A 13,329-nucleotide genomic window follows, 5' to 3' on the forward strand; every position below is an offset into this window, starting at 1 on the left:
AGATCATTGTTCCAGGGATGCTGAAAAGAATAAAGAGGATCATGATTGGAAAGCGTCTATCTAGCATGATGCTTGTCACATACTAGACATTTAATAAAAGTTACTTAACGTTTTTACTAATGTCCATCTTAGAAATTTGCTATGTCCAAAGCTAATAACAGATAAATGCAGAGTCTATACTCTCAAATAATCTACAGTCTAGTTAAACAGTCAATAATTACAGTCCTGAAGTAATAACAACTGAATATCAAACTGCTCAATTCCTAATCTGGATTTAATAATTTTTAAAACTAAAATAATGGAATCAACTGCTCTAAAGCCATTTGTTTTATTGTTTGATTACTTTGTCAATCTAGACAGGGTCTTAATTAGGCCTTGTAGCTGCTATATTTGTAGACAATCATCCTCATTTTATTGTCCTGCAAGATTTTAAGCCAAAGGGAAATCTTTAACAAAGTCACTGAGCTTCTCCTCCCAAGGCTGTTATTACAAACAAACCTTTGAATCTTTTTTTGTTAATGAGTAGCTCAAAAAGACGCCTTTCATTCAGAAGAATGTTCTTGGTTCTTTTGATTATCTCTCTTTATAAAAAGCTTTTCCTTTGTTCACATTCTGTACTAAGCCAGGGAAGGTCAATGCCACAAGTCAATGCTTGAGAACAGTTAGGAGTCCAGGGCATCTGGAGCGTGACGTAAGAATTCTTAAGGTTCAGAAGGAAAAATGCAAAGCAGAATGCAGTGCAATCTTCTATTAATTTATAATTTGCCTTTGGCCATCCTTGGCCCCACCCAGTATTCCTCGCCAATTGAATCAGTAAACTTCAAATTAGGTTATTTACTTGGTGAATTATCCACAGTGGCTGAAACATTATTCCCATCAAAGAAGACGTAAATACCAACTGAAGGAACAAGCCAGGACAAATATGGAATCAGACATAGAATTTATGTGTATACACATCTGTTTTTGCTTCAGTCATTGTGATGTATTTAGTTTTGTCTTGGACCAATTTGCAAAGACAAAAAAGAAAATATATTATTATATCTTAGAAAAATTGAATGCATGAATAATATTCTATTTGCTCTAACTTAGCATCTTATTGAGAAACATATAAAGGAGAATTTAAAACAAAAAATACATGCAAATCATTATTAGGAAAATATCTAGTTCCTGGTGCTCTGTTTTGAAGAGAGTAGGTATATAGTGATGTCTTTTGAAAGAAATATTGAATATTGGGTGAATGGGTGTTGTTTCTTCTTTATTTCTGCGTATTGACCAAGCAATGTCAGCAGGTCCTACAAGATCTTTAAAATTACTCCCAGGTCTGTCTTTAATAAGCTTTCAGTAACAGATCTGTGTAATACATCCAACAAGCTATATTTCAAAAAATAAAACACTTCCTATGGCTGGAAACGTTCTAGGAATTTTTTGCGGCTTTCTGTAATATCCAGCTCTGTCCAGTTGCAAGGATTGTGTTATTTAAAAGAAATATAGCATTTATGATTAAGATGACAAAAATTATTAATTCAAAATTTAATTTTTTCAATTTTTAACATTATCAAAATGGCATATTTTGAAGGCTGTATCACTATTTTTTTTCTTATGCAGTCCATCAATATTTTACCCTTTTCAATCTCATTTAGGGGGCATTATACTTCTCCTTTTTCATTACCCTAAGAGATACAAAGAAGCAGAACAGAGACTTAAAACATATCTAACTGAATAGGTCAGCCTCTCAAACATGCTGAACCAAAGAGGCTACTTTCAGAATTACATTTTGGGTAATTTTGCAACCTGAATTTATTTTCATTTGTGACATTCTGTTACCATGGAAATGGACTGTAAATACTGGATTTCAAATTGTACTCTTTTTGGGGTCATTTATTTAATCTTTCTGCTATGTCCATTTACCACAGGCAGGGTCCAGATCTAAAATAAATCATTTGGAGGCTTAGCTACATTTTAGAATAAGTGAACTAACTAATAACAAGTCCTGCACAGTGTCCATTGGCATAGCAGATCTTCTGGTTTATTTTTTGCAACTGGTTGAAGTGCAAATGGGACTTAAATATCAAGCACGTACTAGAAAGAAATAAAAATACTTAAAAATCTGAGTCATGCCATCTCTTGATTTTATAAAATAATTGAGTAAGAGGCATGTAATACTTGCATGCACCAAAAAGAAAATGTTAAAAATTGTATCATATGATGCTGGTATGTAAGGGGGATATGGTTGTAGTATTACACATTTCAATGCCTTTTACAGAGGAGTCTTTTGATCCTAGAGACATGCTGATCATAAATGACATTCATTTTGACACTACTGAGCCCTGGAGTTGTGCAGAGGAATAAAAAGCTAAGGTTGGCATCAATAATAAAAGGAAAAAGTGATGCAGTTCCTGACCCCTTGGAAGAGTGAGGCAGTTTCAAAAACACGATTATGTGTTCAGTCATTCACACAGGTGTACCTGTGCCTATTCTAAACTAACAAAATGAAAGAGACTGCTTAAACAAGGTCCAAGGAACACCATTCCTTACATGCTGACAACATAGGTTGTTTATAATAATGCTCTAAAGTAGCTTCCTGAGTTACTGCATACTGGCGTATAGAAAACAATGCAAGCTATGTTTCTTACATTTTACAAAATAAAGTGGCCCCTGTTTACAATTTGGAAACTGGAAATTACCTTAGTCTCTTGCCACGGTTGTCTCTAGGATACTTTGTGTATTCCTTATGGGTAGTTAAAAAACATTGATTAGCTTTATTAACTAAATATCGATCTGAATTTTGGACCAAGGAACTGGCAGTTCTAGAGATTTGACAACCATGTCCTTTTGGAAATGTGTATCGTTCCCGCTGCAAAGGCCAGCAGTTCTTATGGCTGGGCTTTTAATTAGGTCTCTTGGGGGTCAATGGAAGAATGTTGGATATGCCTGAGAGAATTTAATGGCAAGATGCAACTCTGAGTGAATTTTTGTCAAAAAATAAAGTTTGTGAGGAAAAGTGAAAAAAAGAAATTTTTCAATACTTATAATAAACTTTCCAAAATTTATTTTATAATTAAGAAAATAAAAATAAAAGGAAATTCTATTCTATCAACTGATTCTGAAGTCCTTCTATGTATTCTAAAGCTTTTTTTTTCCCGAATGGATCACACTCAAACTCTATTAAAAAGTATAGTAATATAATATCAGATACTGGGGATGCTGTGGGAAGCAACTGAAATTCTCATATATTGTTGTAAGATTTTAAAATAGTACAAACATTTTGGAAAACTGTCTAGAAATTTCCTAAAACATTAAACATATGCATACATTATTACCTTTTGATTTATCAATTCTCTCATATATGTGCTTATATATATATTCAAGAGATATGAACATATATGTCCACAAAAATACTTGAATAAGAATGTTACTGGCAATTGTATTCATAATAGAAAAACACTAGAAATATTAAAATGTCTACTAGGAGAAGAATGGATATACCAATTATGGTATATTCATGCAATCATAAACAATATAAAAGAACAAACTATGATCCATACAACAACATGGATATATGTCCAAATCATCTTGTTGAGCAAAAGAAGCCAGTCACAAAATTGTACAAACTTCAAGAACAGACAAAACTATATATAGCAATAAAAGCCAGAATATTAATCACCTTTGGTGGTAAAGTCTATTTACCTGAGATGAGTGCATAAGGGAAAATTTCAGAGTGATGAAATATTCTAAATCTTGATCTGGGTGGTTATCAATGGATGTATACATACATAAATATTCATCAGGTTATATATCTAATATTTCAGAATTTGCTAGAAGTAAATAATGTCTCAATTTATAAAAGATTAGTGAACAACAGTGAAGACAACTAATTCATCTAAGAGAACTCTTTACTTTCACTGGAGCTCCTAATATATTAAGAACTGAGCTAAAGCATGTTAAGAAGGATTCGCATGTAGACCTAATAAATATATTAAAGATGAATTATGACTTGTGGAGCAAATAAGTACATGACTACAGAATTAGTCAACTTCAAGATTATTCTCTAGTAAGAGAAGTACAAGTAAAAGGTATACATAAAGCAAATGACAGCAAAGGTCTTTTAAACATATAATCTTACCATCTGCTTTGCTGCCTTCTTCCATCAAGAGTTTTGCAATATTCAAGAATCCTTTTGCAGATGCTAGGTGGAGGGGTCTATCTCCAACTTCACCACTTACATTTACATCAGCACCAAATTTCAAAAGAAGGCGAGTTACCTAAAGGATTTATTCATTTGAAATTAGTATCAAAATTCAAACAATAATGCAAAACTTTTGGCAGTATACAAGAACACAACTGGCTTAAACCACAAAAAAATTATTGTTATATCACCTAGCAAGAAGTTCAAAACTGGAACAATTCTAGGGTTGATTAATACAACAGCTTAATAAGTCAAGTTCTTTCCGTCATTCTGTTCTGCCATGCTCAGCAAGTAGGATGGATCAACTCATGGTAGCAAGAGAGCTGCAGCATCTCCAGCCATTACAAACTGAAGTTCACAGCGTAGAGCAGGAGATGACCTCTACCTTTCGGAACAAGCGACCATTTTTTTAAATCTAGAAATTCCTTCTTAAAAACTCTCCAGAAACCATCTTCCCATATCTCTTTAGTCTGGACTAGGTCATTTGCAACTTTCTAAACAAATCCCTGGGCAAGGGGAAAGATTTACTGTGAGTGGCTTCAACTAATCAAGATCTAACACATAGTGGCTGGGGATAGGAGCATCTGTAAGCACAACCTCTAGGAGAGAGGTTGAACAGTGAAATAAAATAAGGAGTCTGCAAGAAAGAAAAAAAAATATGGCCCAAAGTGGTAACAGTTGAAATGATAGTTTTGCCTAAGCAACCAATAGTGCCTGCTACTGACCTTATGTTGTTAACTTGAGGGGTAATATCATACACTGATTAAGAGTTAAGGTGCAGTTTAAGATAGTCCTAGATTCGAATCTAGAATCCGATTTATATCAGCTCTGTGTTCTTGAGAAAAATTAGTTAATTTATCTATACCCAAGTTTTTTCATATGTGCAATGGGAATAATAAGACTTAACTCATGGGTTGTCATGAGGATTAGATTAGGAATTTGTTTAAAGTGCATAGCACAATGACTGACATACAGTATTTGTTCTGTAAATGTTATTTTTTATTTTTGTTGGTGAACTGAGACAATGTTGTTTACCATTTCTGTTTCAGAGTTAATATGGGGCTAGATGAGATGCTAGGGAGCTTTGAAAACGTTTTTTAAAAATCGTCTCCACATTTTTTGACCTTGAAAACCTACTTTTGTCATTTGCTCTCTTTAGTATCAACTCTCTTGTCAACTTCATAATGTAGGTCTTCACTGTACATAAATAATCCTCTCTAGAGTCATGCAGAATCTTCTCTGAATGATCTCTTCCAAAGTCTCCTTCTGGCCAGAGCCGGTGGTAGTTGACTTGATTCTTGATTTTCACAGCAGCTTCAGCCATATGGGTCTTTTTCTGGATACGTGAGTGAATTGGAGACAGAAACAGTAGCCCTGGCATCTTCTCCATTTAACTGAGACTCTACATCCATAGGCTCAGAGAGGGATAAAGTGATGAAGCATGTAGGAGTCTTCCTCGGATTGTTTCAGGTAATTTAGGAATTCCTTTGAGTCACTTACATGTATACTTAAGAACTTTCCAAATAATTTCTGTAAACTTGATATTGGCTCTCCTGAGAATTTCAAAAGTCACCTCAGTGATACTAAGGTTAAGTTAGGAAGCGTCTGAGTCCTTAAAATAGCAGTTAGGGTTCAAACAGCAATTGACCCCTCTCAATTGTCTTGACCACTGAAGTGTCAGCACAAAAGTGAATTCAAGCTCTAAAACTATTTTTACTTCCCATGAGTCAGCAAATAAACATGTCTTAAGTATAAATCTCTCAAGAATATGGCAGACATTTGATAGAAATTCTAGAGAAAATATTAGCTGGGTGTGATGTGGGGAACTGAGTTCCTATTGAGTGTAATAGACAAGAGCAAGGGTTTGAAAATCAGGCTTCTACTTATCAGCTATATTGCTTTGAACAAATTGTTTATCATTTTGATACTTCAGCTTCTTCATTGCTAAAGTTGTAATAATAATATTTCTACCTCTTGGAGTTGTTGTGAGGATTAAATAAGTCATCACATGAAAAGCACTCAGAAAAGTGCCTGGTGTTCAATAACTGTTAGTAAAAGTGGTAGCCCCAACTTGGAGCATGTGCATTTTATCTCTTTGTTGGCTAATGGGCAGATCAAGACTTAATTCAGGTGAAATCAGAACAGCAGAAGTTTAGTTTAAAGAACCTTGCATGCCTAAGCAGATATTTTCACTTACACAGACTCCATATATTCTGATTATGTGACTTTATAATAGACTGATTTAAACTATCTCTGAAATCGATTGTCTATTAAGGACTATTATTACATACCTAGGAAATATTGCTCTTGGTACAAAACATCTACTCTTCCACTTAAAAATAAGTAAATAAACAAATGACAAGGAACATGGCACATTAGGTACATTTATATATTGAATGTACCATTCTCCTTGTCAGCATATTTTAGCAAATGACAATAGCCTGCATAAATTACTTATGTGCTGCCTTCACACACAGAAAGTGAGTCCCTTATCATAAAAGGGCCATCCACATTTCAGCATAATTTTATAAGACTGTGACTATATTTTCAGGGAAAGTAAACAAATTTAGTTCTCCACCCAACATGCATACAGGCTCTTTATGTTTCTGCTGGGTGATGAGGTTAATCGTCAAAGAGGATGACTCTACAAATAATATGCATTGTATATATCTTGTCTGTGCCTGAGGTTAGGAAATGATGGGATTTTTCCATTACTTGTGCTTTTGGGCCTGTACTTCTAAAAGTATTTTCAGTGCCCAGCTCTTCATTGCACTCCAGTGCACTCTGAGCAGCACATCAATGAAATAAGCAATCTTCCTACCTATAGGTCACGCTTCACAGGTCTTAGAGTGTCCAGGCATATGCCAGCTAGCAGAGGAATAAAGGCACAATGACTATTGAGCACAGGGACACAAGTAAGTTTGATCTTCAACTTGGAACCCTCAGGTGGTGCTGTGGCATGACCTCCAGGAAGGTAAAAAGGTATAATTCTAACCTACAATTGAATGAGTCTAGAAAGACAAAGTGAGGAAGAGTGAAAATGGAGTATTCAATGAACAGTTATATTTGGTTATCCAGTTACATTTGTATTTCTCTCTCTCTCTTTTTTTTTTTTGTTATTTTTAGTTCCATGAGTATTCTCACTGCCAAAGGGCAGTGCTTTAAAGAAACATAGAAATTTTGTCTTTTGATATGTTAAGGTTGAAAATCAGCAGACTTTGGAGTTAGAACATGTTGCCTTGAATTCTGGCTTCTCCATTTAGGAAAATTGGACTTGATAATTTGTCTCACTGGTTGAAGAAGAATAAGAAGAGGTACTTTGGTATAGCAAAACAATAAAGACTTTGGGATCAGACAGAACTGAGTACATATTCCAGCTCTTCTATTTATTATTAATAGCTGCATGACTCTGGCATGCTACCTCACCTGACTGAGCTTCATGCATACCATTGATAAGAATGGGCAAATAGGCTGGGCGCGGTGGCTCACACCTGTAATCCCAGCACTTCGGGAGGCCGAGGCAGGAGGATCACGAGGTCAGGAGATCCAGACCATCCTGGCTAACACGGTGAAACCCCGTCTCTACTAAAAATATAAAAAATTAGTCAGGCCTGGTGGCAGGTGCCTGTAGTCTCAGCTACTTGGGAGGCTGAGGCTGGTGAATGGCATGAACCCAGGAGGCGGAGCTTGCAGTGAGCCGAGATCGAGCCACTGCACTCCAGCCTGGGAAACAGAGCAAGACTCCGTCTCACAAAAAAGAAAAAAAAAAAGGGCAAATAGCCAATTTCAGGGTTGTGGAAAAATTAGAAAAAAAGATAAAGGTTCTATCATAGTGCCTATCCCATAGTATAAGCTCAGTCATGTGGCAACTCATTAACTTCATAAAGTCGTGAAGGTTAAATAAAATCATGTATTGAACAAAAGTATGTTAAAAACTTTAAAGTTTCTATATATGTTATTTATTACAGAAAATAAAATTTTATAAATATGGACCTGCTATAGAATCACACATTTAAAGTAAATTATAAAGCACATTAGTAATTGTTTTTATAGAGCCTTTATGAGTTGTTTTATTGCCATTAGCATCATCACAGCTATATTTACTGAGCATTTGCCAATTTATATTGCATCTGAACAGCAACCCTATGAGGTTATAATTAATATCTTTCCCCATTTTATAGGTGAATAAATGAAGATCAGAGGGATTACATAACCTACACCTGGTCAAAACACTAGGAATTTTTCAAATTTAGGCTGACTGATTCCTGTGGCCACACTTACCAATGTACTTTTCTGCCTCTTTGTGTACTAAGATCATCAGCAAAAATGAGTAACATGACAACCGTAATGCTTATATGGATCTACAAGCTCCTCAAGGATGGGTTGATGAGAATAGGGCAAAAATAATACAAAGATATTTTAAATATAAACTCTTTGAAGATAGGACAATTCAACAAAAGCCTACACTTAAGCAATACCTAACCTTTGGAAATCCTACTGTCAGACTTACCTGTTCATGCCCATAGTACGCTGCAATGTGCAATGGAGTGAAAAAAACTGCATCTTGAATATTGACATTAGCTCCATGTTGCAACAGCACATCAGCAGCCTGGACAAGAAAATGATTATGGTTAAGAACTTCAGTTGAGTTATCTGCCTATTAAGATTCAGTTTACAACCACCATGCACAAATCTTCTTCAGGAGTTGCCACCCTAAAACACAACTTTCTTCCATCCACCTTATCCAAGACCTCCAGTGTCCTGTTTTTTCATGAAAGATAAAGACTAAATTTCCTTAGTATGACATTCAAGGTCCCTTCAATCTGACAGTGTTTATTTTAAATGTATTTCTCATTAGTCTCTTTCCTAAACCCAATTGTAGAGTCAAACTGCATCCAGCTTCCTGCTCCTTTGAGGCTTTGTTCACATTATTTCTTCACCCAAAAATGTCCTTCTGCCTAATATATTCATGCTTTATCTCCAGCTAAAATGCCATCTCCTCCCAGATTTCCTCAATTTCCCTCCCTTCATTGCCATCTGCCTGGCTGAAATTAAATGTTACCTCCTCATAAATCTCATATAACTTTCACTCATATAATTTACAACATTTTTCTATTTATATACATGTTTTATCATCCTTACTAAAGAGAAATTTCTTTAAGGACAAAGTGTATGTCAGATTCATCTTTATACTCTTACTCTAGCATGTGGTCATGCAAATAGCAATCATACAATAAATATTTGTTGAAGAAATGAATGAACAAATGAAAAACCCTAGCAGGAACTGTTGGCTAATTGTCATCATGGAAAGCCATAGATTGGTATTTGTAGGGGAGAAAAAAAACATTTTTTCTATCCATTTTAGGTTTATTGGCTGAGGCCATATAAATTAGACTGACAAAAAGGCAGATAAATAAGAGAAAAACAATCAGGAGTTTATTAACATGTGTATTGCACATAAATGGGACTACTCAGTGATGAGTAACTCAAAGTAGTAGTTAGAACTTGGTCTCATCTATAATCTTACCAAAAATTTACAATAACTTTGTAGAGCAGTAATAAGACAAAGAAAAATAACTTTGAACTTCTACTGGCAACAAATTGGGGAGAAGGTAAATATATGGAGGAAACTAATGGAAAATAAAAGTTTTAGCAAAGTTTGTTATATAGATTCCTCTGGTGACTTCTCTGGGCTGATAAGTGTCTAGAGTTATCTCTTGTGATTAACTTCTATCCATTCTGGTAGAGAAGACAGGAAGGAATCCTTCATAAATTTATGTCCCTCTTTTAGGCAAATAGAAGGAGAGCAAAGAGTTCCTATATCTGTTTCTTTCCAATTTTCTGTAGCTCAAAATAATCAATATGCTAAAGTAGCCTATTTTGGGGGAGCATATTTTGCTACCCTTCACAACAAACTTGTTGATATTTCCAATTTCTTCTCCTAAATACCTGTCTCCGAGTCTCTCTTTTCTGTTCAACACAATGAAATAATTTCCTTCGAATGTGTTCATTTTCATTGTGGACTTTGCTAATGTACTGTCTATTCTTCAGTTGGTCAAATAATAAACATTTTGAAATTTTTTAAAAGTCTATTAGAAGAGAAAACAGAAAGATGAAATTTAAGAGCTCAAGGGACTTATGTCCTAACACCTCTTTTGTTTATATGAACAAATTGCCGCTTAAGTCATGTTTCGTCAATTGTGTGAATCATAGACCTACAGAACTAGGGAGGGACTGTGGACATTACATATCAAACCCTTACATTTTAAAGATAAAAAAATGGAGAACCAGGAATTAAGAAATTTTTCCAGGTCATAGAGCAAGTCAGTGTCAATAGCAAACTAAATCTTTAGTCTCTTGCCTCAAGCTTTGTTTCTGAGTGCTTCATAGTTTGAAATAGTTAATTTTTAATCATCTATTCATCCATTAAACACAATTTATTGAGCAAATATGAGCCAAAACTATTATTTTACATGCTTATCTCATAATTTAGTTACTCGGGGGAATAGCATTAGAGATGCTAATAGTTGTCATATAAAATAAGGAATTTTTATTGAAAAATACGAAATTTCTGATGGGTCCAAATATAAGCAGGTGCATAGGCTTCTATACATTCTCACAACAATTTTCTTTGTTAATACTTGAATATTGCTGACTAATGATCAGGAGAATACACTTCGTGTACAGTGAGTTGTTTTTATAATACAAAAATTAAAACTGCAATGAGCTTTTATTGAGGGAATATTATCTATCAGACCCAGAAACAAGTGTATCAGTGGTAATCAAAGTCTACTCTGTTTCGTGCCAAAACACAGAAAGAGGTGCTACTCTCCATTTTAAAGATGAAGAAACTGAACCTCTGGGCAGCAGAAGTGAAATTCAAATCCAGGTCTGTTTGACATCAAATCTTGTTTTTACCAGTCCAATCCTCTGACCTTGACTTTATTAACACTAAACTTTAAGTAAATGAAGTAACTAATTCAATCCCAGATATGAAGAAGCCACCTGTCAGTAGAGGCTCCATAGATTTAGACTGAAAATGAATGCTGAAGCCATTTATAACAAGAGCTTGGTATCTTTAGGCTTCACATGCCTGGGAATCTCAGAAACCTTTGAAGGAGGCCCCTAGCAATCAAGGTAGATTAAGCTTTTTACAATTCCTCTTATTTTAAATATAGCATAAAGTAGACAGCATGAATTTTTATGTAAAATGGACTTTCAAATGTTAACCTATAGAGCCAATTTCTTAGGCATGCTTCCAGAACTTTCATTCTAAAAGATAAGAGTTCTAAGGCTTTAATAAACAGTCTAAAGCCATTTTTTTTCCTCCTAAGTTTGCACTTCTCCAGTTACTCAGAAGGTCAACATTTGGCTGAACATTCATTAATTATGAAGTGTTGGTTTTCTGAGAAAGTGTCAAAATGTAAGTTTTAATGAAACCATACAGAGTCATTTTTGAATTGTAGGCTTTACTTAGTTTGTTTTAAAATTCAAGAAAATATTTAACCATTGAGAGCAATGCATGTTAGAATTACCTGATTTTAGCTAATGAGTAGAATACATGTACTAATTTGTATGACCTTTGGAGTAATGATGGGGAGAGTATCTCCCAGCACTCTAACGGGAATATGGTATATTGTCTGTCATGTGGACTAAGACAAGTACACTCATATAAACATTTAGGCTTCAATATATACCTATTAAGTTATTTTACTCATGATTTATCTGCTTCAGAACCTGAAAAAGTTGGTAAATCAACTTCACACTCTTTCCACTACATGAAACTCTTGTGAAGTCACAGACTGCATCTATTTTGTTCCCTACTATGGTAGGTAGGTAATAGGCATCCAATAATTTTAAATTGGATATATTTCCAGTACAGTTAAAGTGCAAATTTGGAAGGTATATATGCCACCAGGCATAAGGTAATATAAACATTAATAATTAGGACTTAATTATATGATAGAATTTTTAAATAATTCAATTCATCATTTATTGATAATTGATTTCAAATTAACCTTCAGCAAGTCCCAAGTGTTTGCTATATTCCAAGACCTGTTATTGGAGTTTTAAATATATTATTAACATTTTTGAGTGGTATATATTCTTTTATTTTGAATTTTTTTGTGAGACTATATGGTCATGATTTTTTTTCTCAGAAAAAAATAACTAGTAAAATTTTAAACTAGAAACAGATTTTATGACAGCTATCTTAATATACTTTAAGGATATAAATCTTTAAACACTTTAAGGATATAAATTGTATCATACTTGGATTTATATAACTGACAAATATATATTTATCTTAATATTATTAAATATATATTTAATATTAAATGTACAGAATATATTATATTTATATAAATAGATGATTATATTTAATAATAATGGTACTGATATATAAAAAGGTATATTTGACACATAATAATACTATTAATATAATAGTAGTATATAATAATACCACTGATATATATATTAAAAACTACTACTGACATATATATTATATATACTCAATATATAAAATACTGAGATATATATATTAAATACTACTACTGAAATACATATATAAGAATAATACTGAGATATATATTATATATATAAAATATATATATTATATTATATGATAATATAGTATTATTATCAAAGAACTAAGATTTAAATATGGGCTGGTAACTTGGTACTTTTTACTGATGGAAGGATAAGGACTATAAATTGTCTCCCATTAAGTGGTTGTTTTATGAGCACAGAAAATAAGTCAGAGCTCTTTATTTTGATAGTATAACAATTACTGTATGAATTACCCTTTACAATATTTTTATTTACCAGTTGACTCTCAAAAAACATCCAAGTGAAGTTCCTCCAGTTTCTAGCTCGTAATTTAAACACGAGTTGCGCATTCTGCTTTTTCTTTTTCCTTTTTTTTTTTTTTGACACGGAGTCTTGCTCTGTCTCCAGGCTGAAGTGCAGTGGCGCAATCTCAGCTCACTGCAACCTCCACCTCCCAGGTTTAAGCGATTCTCCTGTCTCAGCCTCCTGAGTAGCTGGGACTACAGGTGTGCACCACCACGCCCAGCTAATTTTTGTATTTTTAGTAGAGACAGGTTTTCACTATGTTGGCAAGGATGGTCTCCATCTGTTGACCT

General features: G+C 33.9%; 1 protein-coding gene across 1 annotated transcript in view; it reads right to left on the bottom strand.

The window, feature by feature from the left end:
• TNNI3K (TNNI3 interacting kinase) overlaps positions 1 to 13,329 on the bottom strand; it is a 342,552-nt gene that overhangs the window by 200,399 nt on the left and 128,824 nt on the right. Inside the window, exons 8-9 of the mRNA XM_054482207.2 lie at positions 8,697 to 8,795; positions 4,124 to 4,262 (exon numbers count right to left, since the gene is read on the bottom strand). Of these exons, the coding sequence (XP_054338182.1) occupies positions 4,124 to 4,262; positions 8,697 to 8,795 (238 nt within the window). The remainder of the gene's footprint in view (positions 1 to 4,123; positions 4,263 to 8,696; positions 8,796 to 13,329) is intronic.

The sequence above is a fragment of the Pongo pygmaeus genome, chromosome 1 (assembly GCF_028885625.2).
Source record: "Pongo pygmaeus isolate AG05252 chromosome 1, NHGRI_mPonPyg2-v2.0_pri, whole genome shotgun sequence".
Classification (NCBI taxonomy): domain Eukaryota; kingdom Metazoa; phylum Chordata; class Mammalia; order Primates; family Hominidae; genus Pongo; species Pongo pygmaeus.